Source organism: Centruroides sculpturatus, unplaced genomic scaffold, assembly GCF_000671375.1.
Source record: "Centruroides sculpturatus isolate CEXI.00-Female unplaced genomic scaffold, Cexi_2.0 scaffold809, whole genome shotgun sequence".
Lineage (NCBI taxonomy): Eukaryota > Metazoa > Arthropoda > Arachnida > Scorpiones > Buthidae > Centruroides > Centruroides sculpturatus.
In genome coordinates this window covers 91690-113740 of record NW_019385083.1, presented here as the reverse complement: position 1 = coordinate 113740, position 22051 = coordinate 91690, and the positions used below count along the sequence as shown (strand labels likewise).

Below are 22051 nucleotides of genomic sequence, written 5' to 3'. Positions count from 1 at the left end.
GCAGATCACTTACTTGTTGTGTTGCTGTTAACCAAATAAACCAAACTACAGTAGAGCATCAATTATCCAACCCCTGATTAACTGTCACCTCGGTTAACCAACCGCGTTCTAGTCGGCAAATTCAAATGTCCGCTAGTGATGTGGCGCTACAATATTTGGCTATGTCTTGGCTACTTTAATATTATTTTTGTGTGTTTTAGCTGGCAACACTGGATTGACTATGAAAGGGAGCCAGTATTTAAACAAGGCTTAATTTTCTAATTTTTAACGATACAATAGCGATGATTATTATTTTAAAAAAAAAATTTGGTAGGCTTAACATGGAGGAAAATTCAACGCGAAGTAGGTTAATAGCAATATACTAATTACATGGGATATAATAATATACTACACTAATAATGGATTTTTTCATACTTTTCTGTTATCCGACTTTTCAATTATCCGACCAACCTCAGTCCCCAATTGAGTCAGATAATCGATGCTCTACTGTAATTCTAATGAGTGATTATTTATTGTGACATCGTCATAATGTCTGGCTGCAACTTTATTTATTTCCGGTCTGCTATTAATATTTAAAAAGTGATCCATGTTGTATAGGTTGTGATGGCCCCATATGTGATCAAAGAAGTATATGTGAAAGAATTGTGATTGAACATTGTATATGTAGAAGTATATGTGAAGAATTGAGAACATTGTGATGTATACATCACAATGTTCTCAATTCTTTCACATATACTTCTACATATACTTTCACATATACATATATGGAAACATCACAATGTTCTCAATTCTTGTAGTTTTGATCTTGATCCTGTACATTATACTTTTCCTGTTATCAATAGAGTTGTGTCGGTCATCTATCTACTCTGTTTGGGGGAGAAATTTTGAATTGAAGTAATATTATTTCTGTTCCAAACTGGAAGATTGTATATAGTTAATCTGGTTCTTCTATCCTAAGCTTTCCAAATCTGGTCTCAGCTTTGATCTATCCAACTCTTTTCTAGAGTTTAAGGAACAACAGATAGACAGGGTAGAATGATTGTCAGAATTTAGTATCTACAATTTTTTCAAATTGCAGTCCAATAATTTTTCTATAAATGCAATATTTACAAGAATATACTTCCTACATAGTTTATACAATCTGTTGCCAAAATTTTAACACTATTATCACATAAAAAGAATTATTCTTGCATTTTTACAAGATTTTTAAAAAATCTAAGCAAGTCTTATATCAAGTCTTTTGGACATTAAGATTAGCAACTTCGATCACATATGGGGCCATCACAACATATACAACATGGATCACTTTTTAAATATTAATAGCAGACCGGTATTAATTAGCAGTCATTGACAATCCTTTCTTTTGAGAGAAGGACTACTTTTAATCAAATTATTTCAACCTCCTTCTTCAACAGTTTCTTCTTTCTATCAGACCAGTGGTATGATGATTAAATATTTGGCCTGTTTTTTTGTGAAATTTGATTGATTGGCAGATTACTGTTTGATATTCAGCTGTAAATGGTACAGTTTCTTAGAGTTAACATTAGAATACAGTCGATCCTCCTATAACACGGTAGATACGTTCTGGTTTTTATGAATCCATTTTCTAAGAGTCCTTAAATACACAAGCCAATCACAGCCCAGCACGTATGCAATTTACGGACTATGGCTGTTTGAAAGGTTTTCTTCCATAAAATTAATCGATTCTAGACTAATTCAACTCAACATTTCCAAAATACATATAATTTTTTGGGAATAATCCATATAAACTATGCTATAAACAAAAAAATTGTAGGATTACTTACCGAGTGTGCACCGTTTGACGACACCATTGCTTAAGCTTGTTTTGTCGTGGAGCTTGTCATCGAATGACGTTTGCGTGCTTCCTGATAAATTATTTTTTTTGCAAAAAATTTGCTGAACTTTGGAGACATCATTAATGATGTGAGGCCCAGGATTTAAAAAGGCTGAGAATTGAATAATTTCTATTCATTTCAAACCAAAACGATTTTTTTTAAAGTTAGGGTTAACTCAAAAAGGAAAAAACAACCGACAAATTTTCTCATAAAAATCGCTCATAAAAACTCCTTTCCCACCACAATACTTCCCTGTAGAAGATGAGTTAACTGTTGTGTCATATTTAGTCACTTCACCCACCATTGGTCAAAGAAGATCATCACCTATGACGTACAGGGAGAGATCTCGAGAAGATATCCCCCCATATAAAAGAAACTGTGAAACCACAGACGGGGGGACAAGTTTTCCTGAACTGTGAGTGTGAATCGCCTGCCTCTCGTCGCCACCGTCTTCTAAAGACTTTGATTACGACTTGAACTATAGTTACGAGCCCAGGATTCGGACTCCGAGATCGTCCTGAACCCTTCAACCTCTACAACTCGAGGTATTTATGCTACTCGCGATGATATGTAAGCTCTCTCTCGAATATTCCAACCTCGCGGTTAGGGTCGCGACAAATGAACTATACGGATTGAAATTCCCGAGGCAAGGGATCTGTACCTTTGACTCCTTATATAATTAACCATGTATAAATGTACAGAATAAACGGGTATTTTGTTAACGAACTTGGATTGGTGTGCGTTTCTTCCGACAATTTTCCACTCCATACTGAACCCGAAGTCCTCGACGAGATTGCTCGTGATAATTTCTCATCCATCCGCGTATCTATCCGCGATAAATTGATAGATTGGTGTCAGATCCTGACAGGTGAAGGAATCTAACGATCCTTTCTCCTAAACCTTTTTTTTTCCCATCCTTTAGACAAGCGAGACCGGACCTCAAGGTCTTGAGTCGAGTAAGTGGTAGGAGAGGGATATCCTCGTAACCATCCTACCCCCGATTAGTCTCACAATATAAATATAATTTTTATGGACATTAAATAATAAATGGTTTTAATAGTAGGTCCACTGCTTGTTTAAACTCAACGGTTTGTACAATATCTGCTATTGGTCTAGATTCGACCAATCCTGTCGCAACACGAGTCAGCGATGATGTTTTACTGAATTATAGGAGTTTTTTTAGCGTGTTTGTACGAATAGTGTCACAGTTTTTTTGCCGCCATATAGGAATCCAAACTATATGTTATGGGGGTCTACTGTATTTAAGAATTTAATATTTTAATTTCTGAACGAGTTTCCGACTTGGGTTTTTTCATTTCTGAACAGTACTTTTAATTCTAATAAGCACCTTCCAGTAGCCGAATGCATAAAACCACTGAACTCTGGTAGTTAATCGTGGGTTCGGCCATTGCTTTGTCTTTGGATTTCACTCGCTCTCAACATGTTTCAAGACAGCTGCAATATTTCTCATAATATTGGAAATTTTCACATAGTTTTAATATATTTATTATAATGAACATAAATAATTGCACATCTCTATAAAAATGTATTATTAGATTTTAAGTAAAGAAGTTAAGTATTCAAAATATATATAAATGGTTTGCTGTATATTAGTTAATATGACGATTTTATGAGCAATTTATGATCAGTATTATATCAAAAACTGAAGTTATTTCTAAATATATTTGATATGAATCCAAATTTTTACTTAAAATCAAAAATATGATTACATTCATATTCATTGATCCTAGTTATGTTCTAAATAACAAAAATATTGATCAGATTTCTTTTACTTTTAAAATGCTTTCATTTATTTTTATAGATTTGTAAATGAATGTATATATTGACACATGAGTGTAATTATATAAAAATTAAATTAAATGAAATATATTAACAAATAATTCCATTATATTTTTTAAACTTCTTTAAAAATAATAATTTGGCATAGATGTTTAGAAACAACAATTTTATTAAAAAGTATATTTATTATTTAATTAGATATTGCATTGATAATGGGGCTATGATTGCACAAGCTGGATGGGAAATGTTTTGTTCAGGATATACAACTCCTTTGGAAGAGACCACTTGTACACAAAGGTAAAAAAATTAATTTTTCTCAAGTTAAATTTTTATATTATCGTATAAAATATTTATTTAAAACTCAATAATTAAATTATAATTCAATGTTAAAATAGAATTAAAGTATTTTCACTGACATGTTTTAATTCTTTTCTAATATTTAAAAATTTTTTTATTTATTCAAACTTTTAATATAAAAATGACTGATGTCATTTAGATTATTAATAATCAAAAAGCTAAAAAAATTTAAAGAGGAATGTACATGTTATTCAGATAAGACAGATCATAATGTTGATGCTTTTGAACTGAACATATAAATAAACTCTTGAAATATTTACTGTTTGGTGTAGATATTTAATTAAAATAATTTATGAATAAATTTCTGAAGACAAAGTCTGCACAAAAGGGACCACCATTTATTTACTTCATGTTCAGGCTACACACTTTCTTGGTGACTTAATAAAAATTTCTGATAAAATTATAGTTTCTGGAATTTAGAAGTCATAATATCATAAGGATTAGAATAGAGATTCAGTTAATCACAATATAGTCTGCAGTTCCAACAATTATGCTACTTATAAATATAATTTTTTTGTCTTTTCTTTCTTTAAGTAATAATACAAGACACTGTTATTTAAGTTTATACAGGTGTCCTTTGATTAATGCGGTTAACTAATCCCTCGATGCCACTGATTATATCAAAATTGCATTAATCAAATACAGAGATACCTTGGTACTCAACCAAACAATCACACCTATTAGAACAAATTTTGGTTGCTAACAAATATTTTTATTGTAATAAATGAAAATAGCAAATTCACCAATGCCTTATTTGTTGAGAAAAACATATCTATGTTAAGTAAAGACAGCTGTTAAAGCCATGTTGATTAAAATTTCTGCTGTGTATAAGAAGGGATTGCTGTAATTAATTTCATATGTTAATCAAATCCTGCATTAAGCAAAACTGTATTAAGCTGGGGATACCTGTATATCATGTATAAGATTTGTCAATTAAATTTCAGGATGGAGTCTAATACTGCAATTCAATTAGACAACTGTTAGAAACACAAGTGCTAGCACTTGTGTTTCTAACAGTTGTCTAATTGAATTGCTGCAAGAACAGACTTGTTCAAGTAGTATTCATTATTTTCAATCAATATAAATTGTTGCTGTTTGTAAAAAGTTATAGCAAAGAATAACCATTTAATTTAATAATAAGTTTGATAAAGTTTAACTAAAATCTATAGATTTTTATCAATTTATAAATATAATATAATTTGTTACTTGCATGTTCTTGCAAAAATATATTTGCAAAAATTTGGATTAAATGTAAATGTCATCACAAAGATTACAAATACTGTAGATGATTAATAGTTCAAACTTCAAAAAAGACCAAAAATTTTATTAATTGATTGCATCTGATTCAAAATAATTTTTTGGATAATAATGAAACAATTAAACATTAAGGAAAACATTTCATGAATTCTAATGAAGAAAAGACATTTCCTATTGCATGGCATTCACTAATAAAATAATACAATAATAATTGTCTTACTAAGAAGTTTTTATAGAATATAGTATTACAGAACTAAACCAGGTTTTTTTTCTTGGTTTATCTATACAAACCATTTCTTGTTTAAAATAAAATTACCAAAAAGAGGAAATAATTTTACAATATAAAAGACATTACATTTAATGTAATACATGAATTGGATAGTAAATTAAATTGAAAAGTTAAGTTAATACAGAAATTGCAATCTTCAAAGGATATTACATTGAAGAGAATTTAATAATTTTTTCATGTACAGTATTCATACAGTCTGTGTGCAATTTAAAAAATTTATAACTTTATTAGTATTTATGATAGAGAAATTATGTAAAATGTATTGAAAATAAGAAAATCTATATATTTTTTTATTATATTTTATTAAGTTTCCACATGTCCACCATCATTAGTAATACAGTTTTTTTCAACAGGCATAATTACCAAATTTTGAGTTTTCAGTTCTCCAAATTTGGCAATTATGCCTGTTGACCTTACCACTAATGTGAAATGTTACTTCATCAGAGATCATTAAACTACTTACAAATGCATCATCATTACCAAGTTCTTCATTAAACTGATGGCAGAAAATTAGCCATGCATGATAGTCCTCTTCTAACAACATTTGATGCAATTGAATTTTGTAAGCTACATAATTTTACTTAAAACTAGGTACATTAAGCTTTCTAATACTATTTACAGATTTTTTCTATCACAAATACTAATAAAGTTATAAATGTTTTAAATTGTGCACATGGACTTTATGGATACCCTGTACTTTCTTTAATTTCACATAATTCACAATAATAATAATAATAATAATAATAATAACTCTCCCATGGTCACCTCCTGATTGTGGTGAGAGAGCCCAGTAATTTTGCTGATCCATAGGGCAATGGAGGCTGGAGCACAAGCTCTTGGTACACCCATGCCAGTAAGGTCTGTGGGGAGAAGTGAAGCTAAGGGTGACCACACATCCACATTCTGTGGAGATATTTATCATGGTAATAACCAAATCTAAGTGTGATACTAGCTCAGACATCGCCCAGGTTAACAAGGTCCACGTTCACAGAGGCTCACATTTGAAAAATAGGCCACAGTCTCTCTTGATTACTGGTGGTGAAAGCAACCCTCAACAGAAGTGAATAACCAACTTAGCCCTTGTGTTTCTGTGGCAATGCACCCACAGACCATAAAAGCTGGAAAACCACACCAATGGATGAAATAGACAATAGAAATGAACGAATTTATCATCTGTACTTACTACACCATCACAAGGCTCAAAACAAACATGACAGTGTACAGACAACAACTACACCATAGATTCACACAACAATATCTTTACCTCACTGTCACTGAACAAATGGTTGTTGATAAAAAAGAACAATTATACACAACAACCTTATCCCACAAACAACAGGTTGCTGATCAAATACATCAACAGACAGAAACATTTAACATTAATGAAGATCACGTAACCTGTCAGGATAATCCAGCAACAAGCACTGATTACAGCACACACACAACAAGTACCACTAATGATACTGCAGGCACTTCCCCATCCATCACTGATAACATAGACATAGAATTAGTTAATACGCTCTCACTTATATTTCAGGAAACACTCATTAAATATACTGGTACAGATCCCACACAAAGACCACGAATACCAAAAATCAACACGTCAAAGGCAGTAGGAAAAACACTAGATTATGTAAACACTCACTTACTACCAAACTACATTCATTCAATTTCTACACTTACAGACATTCATACATTAGTTTATGCTGGGGCAGTCACAGTAGTAACACACCATGGACTGAAAATACACTCACAGACAGACACACACAAAACACAATTCTATCATAAGCCTGCCTGGCAGAGAAGAATAGAAACACAAATAAATGACATTAGACAGCAATTAGGCAGGCTGACACAATACACTAAAAACAACATAACACCCAAATTAAAGAAACAACTCAAAAACATTTTCAAGAAAATCTAAACACACACAAAACATGAACATCATAACACACATTACAGAATACATTGATACACTAAAACAGAAACTCACAGCCAAAGTACGTAGACTCAAACAATACAAAACAGGTTCACTACGAAAACAACAAAATAAACTATTTGCAAACAATGGAAACTCTTTTATAGACAAATTGGTAACAAAACAAACACTGATACACAGTACAGTGGCACACCAACAGAAGAAGAACTTACAACATATTGGTCTTCTCTTTGTTCAGTGCTGTCACACACAATGCTGATGCAGGCTGGGTCAAGGAGGAGAACAAAAACTTGCACAACATACCAACTATGCCCTGTGCTGAAATAAACATACACGATGTCCAATACACTGTTAACAGAACACACAACTGGAAGACACCTGGTGTAGACAACATTCACAATTTCTGGTACAAAAGTTTACATCACTGCACCAGGAACTAGCTAAACCTCTAACACATCATCATCATCAATCCACAAGACATGCCAAAATTTCTTACTCGGGCATCACCTACATGAAACCTAAAAAGAACAACACCAAAGACCCCACACAATACAGACCAATTAAATGTCTCCCAGCACTCTACAAATTATTGACATCCTGTATCACAAACAAAATATACAAACATGTTGAAGAATAACATTCTTACGGAACAACAAAAAGGTTGACGTAGAAATCACAGGGGATGCAAAGAACAATTACTCATAGATTCACTCATTCTACGGCAAGCACACAAACAACACAGAAACATACACATGGCATATATAGACTACAGAAAAGCATTTGACAGTGTTCCACACAGTTGGCTACTACATATTCTACACATGTACAAAATACATCCATCACTCATTGCATTCTTCCAAAACACTATGCATCACTGGAGAACAACACTACATCTCAGGCTTAGTAGCACTTCCATACAAAAAAACCAAATATTCATTAGGCGAGGAATTTTTCAAGGAGATTCCTCGAGTCTTCTCTGGTTCTGCCTAGCCTTGAACCCATTATCCAAAATGTTAAACAACACACAATATGGCTACAATATCAGACATGAAAAAACAACACAGTTTACGCTGTCACATCTCATGTACATGGATGACATAAAACTTTATGCGTCCACACAAAAACAACTTCATCAACTCCTATAAATCACACATTTGTACACCAAGGACATACAAATGGAGTTTGGCCTAGATAAATGCAAAACACTTCACATTGAAAAAGGAATCCTGAAGAAAGAAGATTCTGCACTTCAAAATGGAGTCATTATTGAATCTATGGAAGAGGGTGGACAAGTTCACAAGTATTTAGGATTTCAACAGGCCAAACTAACAGAACTTACACAAATAAAGCAAAGGTTAATTAAAGAATACCAAAGTAGGTTAAATGCTATGCTATTCTCAGAACACAGTTAAATACAAAACATACAGTTAAAGCAATAAACACATATGTTGTCCCAGTACTCAAGTACTCTTTTGGCATTATATATTGGACTCGCACAAATTTTGAGCAACTCCAAAGGAAAACAAGAACAACACTTACTAAGCATAAACAACATCATCCTAAATCCGCTACAGAAAGATTAACCCTTCCACATAAAGATGGTGGACGTGGCATGATTGACATAGTTAACCTTCACTACAAACAAATACAGTCACTGCAAGAGTTTTTCTACAGGAAACAAGAAACATCACAATTACATAAAGCAGTAACTTTAGCAGACTCAAATAGCACACCATTAAACTTACACTCACAACACACAGACGTGACACAACACATAAAAAGCATAGACACCATCAAGCAATCGTGGGCAGGATTTTGTTGACAAAACTGCGTCAAACAGCTGGTTAGATTGGGGATGCCTCTTTGGGGAGACGGAAGATTCATGATTGCCATACAGGATCAGGTCATAAATACTAAAAACTACAGAAAACACATACTCAAAGATACAACACTCACAAATGACACATGCAGAAAATGTCACATCATGCCAGAAATTATACCAGAGCCATAATCATAGATAAAACAATTTACCACAACAGACCAGACATCACACTCATTGACAAAGTCAATAAAATCACATGCATTATAGACATATCCATTCCAAACACTCACAATATACAAAACACATTCACTGAAAAAATCAGCAAGTACACAGAACTTGCCCAGGGAATAAGGCATCTTTGAAGGATGGGTAGGGTACTTATTGTACCTATTGTTCTCCTCCACATACCAGGTGTCATACCACACACACTACACCAGGGGTGTCCAACCCGCGGCCTGCGGGCCGCATGCGGCCCAAGGAAAGTTCCAATGCAGCCCAATAAACGTGTAAACAAAACCTACAAATGTTTTAATTTTTTATTATTTATTTATTTTAATGGCATAAACTCAGAAAAAGTTTCACAAAGCCGTAAACCTTTATTCATATTTTATTTTTGAGTGGAAAGAAAATATTTTCAAATATTTGGAGATGTGTGAATGCGGAAGGATTACTAAATAAAGCTGGAGTCTTGGATTATAGGACTCAAAGGATTATAGACCCAAATTTGGGAAAAGGAGGGAAAGATGAGAAAGGACAAAAGACGTAGTAGTGAGAAATGTTAAATAGATCTTCTGTTAAGCAAATATGGACCCATAATTTTTCAACCTTTTTCATTTCTTTATCTTTTGTTTTTTGCCTCTTTTTTCCGCACTTGGGTCTATAATCCTTTGATTCACAACTCCAGCTTTATTTAGTATTTCTTCCAACGTTGCAAGATTTGGCAACATTGGGCCAAATGTGGCTACTTTTTTTGGTTTGAGGTAAAAATATCATTTGGTGCTTTGGCTACTTTTTCGGTTACATATTATTTATAATTATATAAATTGAATAAAAATGCACTTCAAAATGGTGGTTCGTCGTTTTTATTAATTAGAGACACAAATAAAACAAATATTTGTGTTTTTCAAATAAATTTTCGTTTGTTTCTTTTACAATAAATGAATTTATCTATTTCTAAGTAAAAATTGAAAGTGTCTGTAGAAGTAATTTTTTAGAATATCCTTTTTTCTTGATAAAGTTATAATATTTATTATTATTATCTACACATGTTAGTCCTTAAATATACTTGTATATTCAGCCACAAGTATATATTATATATACTTGTGGCCCAAAACTCCTTAACTTCTTCCAATGCGGCCCAGAGAAACAAAAAGGTTGGACACCCCTGCACTACACAAAAGCCTTGGAACATTACAATTGAATAGAAACACAGTAGAACATCGATTATCCAAAAGAATTCGAGACGGGTTGTTCAGATAATCAATTTTTCAGATAACCAATTTCAGATTATGTACAAAAAAATATTAACCTATCCCATGTTGAAGTTCATTCAAATTCTGGTGCGTCTTTAAATACCCTCTCATGGTCGTGCCAGTGCTGCCAGCTAAAACACACACCAACAAAAATAATATTGGAGTAGCCCAAGACACAGCCAAATATTGTAGTGCCACAGCACTAGTGGAAATTTAAATTTGCCTACTGGAACACTTTCGGTTAACCGATGTTTCAGTTGATTGATATTTGGGTAATTGATGTTCTACTGTACATACATCACACTGCAGAAGGCCACTATATTGAATACATGCCATATTGTTAGGAAATTCCTGAATACAGACACTGACACACTTATTTAATTTTAGTTTTGTTCTGGTTGCTATGCCTTGACTCTGGTCCAGCATAATACACAGCCACTGGTGTCAACCAAGTATAACCCACTAAACACAACATAATAATAATTCTTAAAATTTAATTACCAAGTTCACATTATCCAAAATCTTGGATATTTACATATATATTTACAAAAATAATATTCTGAAAAAAACCAAACTTATGATGTTTGGTTTTTTTTGGACTTAATTGCTGGAAATTGAAACAAGTAATTTAAAATTCTTATTTTAGTATAACAGGTTTGTATGAATCTTTGTTCAGCTAATTATTGTTGTCATTCTGTCAAATTCTGTGTTAACCTTATAACATGAAAACATTTGCATGACAAAAAACTTATCTTGCGCACAAGTTTTTAAATGGAACAAGATATTTTTGAAAAGAAAGAATAAAAGCTAGTGCAATATTTTTCAAACTGAGGTCTTCAGACTGTAGTGAATCAGCTTGTTAAATTTAGCACTGCTCTCTCTATGGAAGTTCTCCAATCAGTGAGAAAGGTCTTTTAACAACTCACATAGAGCAATGCTACAGTTCCAAAATGGCAGGTCTCATTTCAACTGTTAGAATGTTTTGCAAATTATTTAATTTGAAACATTTTAAATGTAATTCATTTTTGCGATGTGAGGTTTTGTTTAGGAAGTAAAAGTAATAATTTAAATTTAATGTATGCAGTTTCTTTCTGCACAGAGATCAAAACATTTTAAATATACAAATTTTGTCAAATCTTTTATTTTACTAATGAGTATTTGAAAAGAAAAATTATTACAAATAGAATATTGATTCATGATGGCCAAAACATTACAATTTTATTGTTACATCTTATAAGAATTCAACTTTGCACATTTCCATCATGGAGACAACCATCTTTTGCAGCAAGAAAAGCAACTGAAAACGAGTGCTGCAGATTTAACCTTAAACCTGTGAGACAGCTGCAAGGATTGCTGCACACAGTGTTTCAAGAAAACAAGTATAGCAATGCTCTTGATGGCAGCATTTAATTCAATAACAACCTGATTAAGAACATTCCCCAGGTTTGAATTAAGTATATAAATATTTTTATTTCATTAAAAAAGTATATAAAAATGAAAAAATGTTGAAAATATTTTGTGATTTGAGATAGTTTATAAAAATGTCTATACAGTTTAAAATTTGCTTTTGATAATGGAATAAATAGGAAGTTTTATGGGATATAATAAATAAATTTGGGATATTTGAAGTTTCAAATGTCCAAAAGAATTGCAATGTGTAGTCTCTAGAAGAATTAGAGAACAGTCTGAAAGAAAGACTATAGAAAATCTGGCTGATTATTTCCATTACATCAGCCTAAGTAGTTTGCACATGGCACTGGTTTGCTTCTGAACAAACTATATACTGTATGTTATAAGTGAAAAAATAAATCCCAAATTGATGATTCAGCTGTTACATCCACCTAATCTCATGTCAAACTTTTTTCTATTTCTTGATGCTAAGAAACAGTCCTAAGAGTAACAATCATGTTTTGATCTGAATGGTAATATTATGAAAATTTTTGATGGCAGTCCAAAAGTAATCCATTTTGATATTTCAAAGATGGAAGAATATTGGGATCAGTTAGATGGATTTTATTTTGTTTGTCCAAATGTGGATCATTCAGTTTTTTATTCAATTAAGATGAGAAGAATTATTTTTAATCATCAGTTATTAAATTTCAATTAATTTTTTCTTATTTTCATTAAACAGTATAAACATGTTAAATAAGTAGTTCACTTGTTGAGAAGATATATTTCAAAATATTTTTCAAATAAATTTATTTATGGAATTTCTTTAATATATTAGCTATTAGTGAAAAATCAAATTGTTTATAATTAATAATCAAACAATAAAGCTGATTCATTATTGAACTATAACTTGTCTAATTAAATATACAATGTTATGGAATTTGGACTTAAGGTAGTTTATTAAGTTACCATCTTATATTAAATTTAATAATTAGAATTAATTAATTTAAAATATTCTGGAAGAAAAGATCAGTCTACAGAGGAACTTAAACCTGCAACTTCAGTTCTTTCAGCTCAACACTGTGCAGACATCTTGTCAATTACATTATCTGGCCTTCCATCTGATCTTCACTTCCAGACTGATTAATTTAGAAGATATAACCATATGGGCAATCATACGCTGACTGGGGACAATTACATGCCCATGATCTTCTTTGGCACTCAGCCAACTTTAACACTTAATCCAACATAGTATATGTGTATATACATCATATATAATTATTGGGCTATTTTCTTTCAGACTATTCTAAATTAAATAATTTAATTCTAATTATTAAATTTAATGCAAGATGGCGATTAATTGTTTATGTTTAGTCCAAATTACATAATATCTATCTATTTAATTAGCCAAGTTATAGTTCAGTAATAAGTTGGCTTCATCATTTGATTGTTAATATAATTTGAGCTTAATTTTCTGTATGATTATAATTAATATAAATAAATTAATCTCTCATTCTCTGTATATAAGGAAAAACAAAATGATAGATCAAATTACTCAAATAACATACTAATTTAAATGTATAAATGATTATGATAATAAGACCAGATGATTCAGGCTGATATAAACTCTTATTATCATACATTATTATTATACTCATTAGATAAAAAAATAATATATATATTATTTTTTTTATCTAATGACTATGTATTAGATAGAACATGAACGTTACTATGTTGGTGTTTTTAATTAATGATATATGCACCATTTTTTTATCTTAAAATTTTAAATTTATTTTCATTTTCTTAAAAATACAGTTAGTTAACAAAATAATGTTCTTTCTGATTTTATATAAAAATTGTATGACTAAGTGTAGGAATATATATGTTACTGCTAAAGCTCGAAAGTCATTAATGTGCACATTACCTAGCTAATCTGCAGATTAACTAGGGTGATCCATTAAAGCTGCAAAAATTATTCCATTTCTCAAATTACCTAGGTAATGTGCAGAGTATCTAGGTAATCTGCACATTACCTACTAGACACTCGGTAAAGTGAAAATAAGATCTTTGCTGGAACAACAGCAACATTTCTGTATGCTTAAATTAACATAATGTTGTTTATTTAATTTTCGATATCTAAAGAATCAAGTTAATACAATCAAACAATCAACAAATCAGTTGATATCAATCATCAATTTAAAAAACTGTAATACAAAAATCAAACGATTTTAAAATATTTTTACAATTAGGGAAATGAATTTGCAAAACCTATGCTAAAACTATGCTTACTTATTAGTGAAATCTAAAGATTGGTGACACTTTGAATTACATAGCAATTGGTTTTTGCAACAAGCACACTTATTTGTGGTACATTTAGATTTGCAGTCACATTCTCTGAAACCCTGCCCAGTACCAAAGGATTGTTTTATTGCTGTTTGAATGTAAAGATATTTCTACACAGGGACATCTTCTTTCGTTAAAAATCTCTCTTTGCAAACACTAAATTCAGATTTTGCATACAATTGTTTTAAGATACCCGTTTTAGTACCAAGTTTATAAAAGCCATCCTCTGTTTTACTAAGAACCACAGCTAAAATTGAGCGTGCATCAGTTTTTGCTCTGTCTTCTTAGGGTACTTTAATTCTCACAGTGACACCTTCATTGACATTTGTATGCTTTGCATTAGAAACTGCTAACATTTTCTTTGCTTGCTTTTATAAACATTTCTTGGCTTCATCACACTGTATTTTCTGATCCATATTTTTTTACAGATGTGCACAATACATTCTTACCATATCCTTCCTCTTTAGGATCTACTTCACCACCAACTACATGAACAAACATATCACACGATTTACACTTGTGAGCACTTGATGCTGCTTTTGAGCAAACAATACAGACTTGTCTTGTATAGTGCTCTTTACAGGCTCTGTACGAAACTGTGATGGCGATTCTGCTGAAGTTCAGGGTAACTCAGTGATGACTTCTTCAACTTGCATAGGTGATTCCTTGGAGGTGCAGGGTAACTGAATATTCCTTAATCAATGGTGTAGAAGGCAGTTTAAGATTACTATCGATAAATTATTGTATTTTTATAGGTGATTCTGTAGATGCAGGGGATAACGGAATGTCATTTTGAGTAAGATTTGACTGTGATCTCATAATCACAGTATCTTGTGAATCTTCTAATTTTTCAAAGTATTCTTCAGTATTTATCGAATGTAATACACTTTGTGGTATAATAAAAGAAGAAAATCCCACTTTTGTGGGACAACCAAACATGGCTTGTATGGATTTCTTTTAATTGGAGAATGATAGGCACGATTCTTCGTGAATTGTACAGATCGTATGCCCTCACTGCACTTGTTAGTTTGGCTATCAGTCATCCAAGTAGTTAGCATGTTTTCAATGTCTTGATTCGCTCGTTCTACACTTCCTTGACTTTGGCTGTGTCTAGGTTTGCCATTAACCATTTTGATTTCTGGCCACAATTGTGTTATACGTTCTAAGATTTCATTACAAAATTCACGTCCGTTATCAGAAAGCAAAATACTTGGAGCGCCAAAAAGGAGAAAAATATCCAGCAAGTTATAGGCTACGTCGTCCACCCATTTTGATGTGAGTGGCTTTAATACAACAAATTTCGTTAAGTGATCTTGGTATACGAGAAGAAACTTAAACTTGCCATCTGGTTGAGATTGGTAATTGATGATATCCACTTGGCATCTGCTGTAGAAATGCGATGAAGTAATCAGCTTTACAATAAACCTTTTTTTGTACTTTTTTGTTTTTGTTGACAAGGTTCGCATAAATCCAAAAACATTTTTATTTGAACTTGGTTTATGTTTTTATAAAAATGTTTTTAATTGCTTGATCATTCTGTTTCTTTCACCGTGGCCAATTCACAAATGAGTCGAATACAATATGTCAAACAATTCTTCGACATGGACAAACTTTTTCACACTTTCTCGTGCATCTGACAACAGCTCAATGAGTTTTTCACAGCCTTGTATAGTCAACACATCATACCTTTGAATTATTCGATAGTCTCGAACAGTGGTGTAGCGTAGTGGGGGCGGCAGGGGCAGCCCGCCCTGGGTGGCATTTTTAGGGGACAGCAAAATTTCACAATAAATAATAATAATATCTTGTAAAAATTTTAACCATTTCATTTCATATTTTTGTCGCACCTATGATTTGGACCGATTGAAATGAGCACAAAATTTTTCATTACTTATTCTGTTATGAAACTGAATTAACTGTCTTTTAAATTGAGATACCTAAATAAGGGGTCGGCGAAATTTTCCTCCACCCCAGGCGGCTGACACCCAGGCGGATGACACCCCAGGCGGCATACACCACTGATCTCTGATTCTTTCTTCTTGGAAACTTTTATTCACTTTACATCTTCAATTTTGTAATCATAGTTTCGTTTTGTCATTAAAACACTTATATTTTGAATCTTCGCTAAAGAGGTTTGCGAAGAATCTTTTCTTCATTTTACTCACCAATTCGGTGCTTCCTTGCATGCTAGGAGTTAAATTTATCTACATTAAAAAATCACGGCACTAATTCACGCGCTAACAAGCAGTAACAAATTTGAAAACAGAATTAGCTATGCTACTCACTGGCAGCCAACGAAAATTATAAGAAATAAGAACACCTGTGACATCAAGACATTGGCAGAACCAAATTAAAAGTGTAGGGAGAAGGGAAGGAGTAGGGAAAGAAAATGAGAGAAACAAACTTTTGAACTTTAACGATATGGAAGCCGTTAATGTGCAGATTACCTAGGTAAAATGCGGAAAACTCTTGACTCCGCACGTTCATGGATCACCTTAGTTAATCTGGAGATTAGTTAGGTAATGTACACATTAACAGCTTTCAAGCTTTAGTGGTAACATATATATTGTGTAAGTTTTGTATGAGATGCTAATTATGTTTATGATTGCAAAAATGAAAAGAATTGAAAAATATATTAATACTGTATAAATATATATTATTCTTTTGAATTAAAAATTTTGCAACTAAATTTAACTTTCTAGTAATTTCATTTATATATATCGATATGTATAATTAATAAGTGTTTTGTAAAATATGTTAATATTTTTGATAAAGTAAAATCATTAAATTTGTTAGAATCTTAGAAGTACTTGTATTACAAAATTTGTGTCACATNTGATGATAAAGACAAGCTACATAAAGTTTTTTATTTAAATAATTAGAAATATCATTTTGCTATTTATTATATATGTTTAATCAAAGCCTGAATTTAGATAAACTAATTAATTAGCTTAAGGTTAATTTTTAATCTATAATATTAATAAGTTTAATTATTAAGTTAAATGGTTAGATTTTATATGATTAAATCTAATTGGGTTATTTTTGGGCCTAAAGAATCATAATTATTTTTAATAAATACAGCATGATAATTTAATCAAATAGAAACTGCTTTAATAATCAAAAAGTAAACTTTTAAGTGTAGGGATTTCCAATGGGATTGGTATTGACCCTTAGGAATTTATAAATTTTAAAGGAGGTCTGTGAGAAAATTAGATACATATTGTACTGTACATGCATATAATATTTTAATATTGTTTATTTAATAAATACAATCCTTTAAAATTTCTTGAAAATATTTTCATTATTATTTTCAAAACTTTCCAAAGACAAAAAATTTATTAAAAAAGTGTGTGTATGTGTGTGTGTATATATATATGGGAGAATGAAAATAAATTTTCCTTAAAAGGATCAATCAATACATGAAAAAGATTGGAAATCTGTGTTATTATTACTTTAGATCTTTATGACAACTTTCAAATGCATTTCCTAAACAGAATTTAGCAATAGAATAAAATATGTTTCTATTTGTTTTTGGGAGTTGTTTTTTTTCTTAATGATGGTGATGTAGTTCTGAGAAATTTGGAAGCTAAATTAACATCTTGTAAAGGCATAGAAAAAAGAAATGTCCTATAAACATGTAAATGAAACCTGGTTTTTGAAATGCATTCTCAACATCAAGCTGTCTGTTTTATTGTATTGCTTTCCTGACAATGGAACTTCTGAATGCATTACAATTTGAAAGTACTACAATGTGTGTGTGTGTTTTTTTTTTTTTTGTGAACTTTTATTAGTTTTTTTATCCTTCATTGAAGCAGTTTCTATTTGTTAACAATTTTTGGAGATATTTTTCATCAAAAGATTGGTTGATAATAAATGTTTAAAGAAAATAATTATTACTGATATTTTTTATTATTAAATTTGAGAATCACTGAAAATAGATTAGAAAATAGTTATAATAAATATCTCACCATTTATTAACAATAACTACAACAAATAATCATTTAACATTTTTAGTTACTGTCAAAAAAGAATGAAATTAATAGCATACAATCTGTATAATTACATTACAGATTGTAGCAGTTTACAGCAGTTTACAGCATAATGTATTTAACATTATGCTGTTTACAGCATAATGTATTTATACATTATGCTGTAAACTATGTATTTAACATTATGCTGTTTACAGCATAATGTATTTATACATTATGCTGTAAACTGCTTTTTAATGAACACAAATGATTTGAAAAAATGTTCAGTTTGATATTTTTATATCCTATAAAATTTTGTGAAATTAACATAACATTCATCATTATTTTCAGTAATATATATAATTAATTAATTAAATGTGTTATCTGTTTATTTGATTTATACTTGAATTTCAAATCATACATTATTTCATGCTTAAATTTAGTTGCTAAAAATTTTTCAGCAGATTGTTACTCATATAGCTTAATTTACATATCATTGCTTTATGGAACAGCTAAAATAATCTATTATTTAATAAACATTCTTTATATAATTGAAAATGAACAAATATTTGTTAAGAAAATTAATGAAGTTCTAAAACTCTACACATTTGAAAAAATAAGTACCTATAAATATTTAATTCCCATACTTATTAGACTTTGGTTTTCTAATATCATCTAATTTTTTTTAAATTATTGTAATGACCTCATTTAGAATTAATCCCAATCTTCTTTTTTATAATCGTAAAACATCATTAATATTTTAAAAAATCTCTAGACAAATTATAATTGTGCATTTAATTATTAAAATCCTTTTGAGGAAAATTTTACTGTTAAAGTTTTTTAATTATTATTACAATCAATTGTTTTGTTAACAGAAATTTACAAAGCTTATACTTATTTTTGTTTTAGATTTCGTACAGATGAAGTTGAATGTATATATTACTCTTTTTTTATTAACAAAAAATATGGCTAATTTTATTATCAAGACTATCTTTTTTAAAATTAACACATAGAAAAATAAAATATTGACACTCTTCATCCATTAATAAAATTTTATTACTCAAATGATGGTCTGATTCTTTCTGTGGGAATTGAACTGTGCGTCATTCTTGTAATTTAGCCTTTATGGCTAGTCATTTGTGATCCGTAATTCAACAAAATGAAATTGCTAATGCAGATTGTATCTATATCCAAATATCAAAAATATATAAGACTGAAATCATCCAGTCAAAAGTTTAATCTGATCAGAAAATTTGAGGATATTTTAATTATCATGATTAATATTTGATAATATGATTTTTTTTACCTTGTTATTCTGAAGATTCATTTTAATATATTATCAAATGACATTTTCAAAGATATTTCTAATTGCTAAATACTTTATCTTGAAAAAATAATGTCATTTTTAAGTTATATTTAATATTTTCTTTTTTTTCTATTCAGTGTAAAATGAAAGATTGAAAATAATTAAATAAAAATATATAAGATTTTTTCAAACTCTATCTGCGTTTTAGTAAATACAGCATGATAATTTTATGATACTATTGAATTCTTTTCCAAAAAAACATCAAATCTTGTATATTTACTTTGAAAATGTAACCTATTTAGTCATCATCTAATCAATTAAATGCAATCGATTAAGTAAATTTTTAATTAGGAAAAATATTCAAATAACTACAAATTCCATTTAAAAGTTAATTTGATATCTTGAAAATTTATACAAATAAAAATTAATTGATTTTAAATTAGTATATTCCTATTTAACTTCAAATGTAACTTGTTTTTTGATTTTAAAAATTTATAATATAAATTAATTTACAATATGCTAAATATTTAATTTAATTTAACTTGTGTTTTTTCTTTTCTAATTTAATATTTAATTTAATATACTTTAAAATTCTCTCGTCATTTTGAAACATTTAAATAATTCAAAAAAGTAGCATACTTCTTCAAATTATTGCATTAATGGTTTTATTTTTAAATACTAATTTTATTAATTTTTTTATACATAAAGTTTTTTATTTAAATAATTAGAAATATCATTTTGCTATTTATTATATATGTTTAATCAAAGCCTGAATTTAGATAAACTAATTAATTAGCTTAAGGTTAATTTTTAATCTATAATATTAATAAGTTTAATTATTAAGTTAAATGGTTAGATTTTATATGATTAAATCTAATTGGGTTATTTTTGGGCCTAAAGAATCATAATTATTTTTAATAAATACAGCATGATAATTTAATCAAATAGAAACTGCTTTAATAATCAAAAAGTAAACTTTTAAGTGTAGGGATTTCCAATGGGATTGGTATTGACCCTTAGGAATTTATAAATTTTAAAGGAGGTCTGTGAGAAAATTAGATACATATTGTACTGTACATGCATATAATATTTTAATATTGTTTATTTAATAAATACAATCCTTTAAAATTTCTTGAAAATATTTTCATTATTATTTTCAAAACTTTCCAAAGACAAAAAATTTATTAAAAAAGTGTGTGTATGTGTGTGTGTATATATATATGGGAGAATGAAAATAAATTTTCCTTAAAAGGATCAATCAATACATGAAAAAGATTGGAAATCTGTGTTATTATTACTTTAGATCTTTATGACAACTTTCAAATGCATTTCCTAAACAGAATTTAGCAATAGAATAAAATATGTTTCTATTTGTTTTTGGGAGTTGTTTTTTTTCTTAATGATGGTGATGTAGTTCTGAGAAATTTGGAAGCTAAATTAACATCTTGTAAAGGCATAGAAAAAAGAAATGTCCTATAAACATGTAAATGAAACCTGGTTTTTGAAATGCATTCTCAACATCAAGCTGTCTGTTTTATTGTATTGCTTTCCTGACAATGGAACTTCTGAATGCATTACAATTTGAAAGTACTACAATGTGTGTGTGTGTTTTTTTTTTTTTTGTGAACTTTTATTAGTTTTTTTATCCTTCATTGAAGCAGTTTCTATTTGTTAACAATTTTTGGAGATATTTTTCATCAAAAGATTGGTTGATAATAAATGTTTAAAGAAAATAATTATTACTGATATTTTTTATTATTAAATTTGAGAATCACTGAAAATAGATTAGAAAATAGTTATAATAAATATCTCACCATTTATTAACAATAACTACAACAAATAATCATTTAACATTTTTAGTTACTGTCAAAAAAGAATGAAATTAATAGCATACAATCTGTATAATTACATTACAGATTGTAGCAGTTTACAGCAGTTTACAGCATAATGTATTTAACATTATGCTGTTTACAGCATAATGTATTTATACATTATGCTGTAAACTATGTATTTAACATTATGCTGTTTACAGCATAATGTATTTATACATTATGCTGTAAACTGCTTTTTAATGAACACAAATGATTTGAAAAAATGTTCAGTTTGATATTTTTATATCCTATAAAATTTTGTGAAATTAACATAACATTCATCATTATTTTCAGTAATATATATAATTAATTAATTAAATGTGTTATCTGTTTATTTGATTTATACTTGAATTTCAAATCATACATTATTTCATGCTTAAAT

The 22051-nt window shown here is 29.7% G+C and overlaps 1 protein-coding gene across 1 annotated transcript in view; it reads left to right on the top strand.

Annotated features, from left to right (window-relative positions):
- The window catches only part of LOC111634407 (probable tRNA N6-adenosine threonylcarbamoyltransferase), a 72232-nt gene that overhangs the window by 49578 nt on the left and 603 nt on the right, over window positions 1–22051 (top strand). The window contains exon 10 of the mRNA XM_023379169.1: window positions 3855–3953. Coding sequence (XP_023234937.1) covers window positions 3855–3953 — 99 coding nt within the window. The remainder of the gene's footprint in view (window positions 1–3854; window positions 3954–22051) is intronic.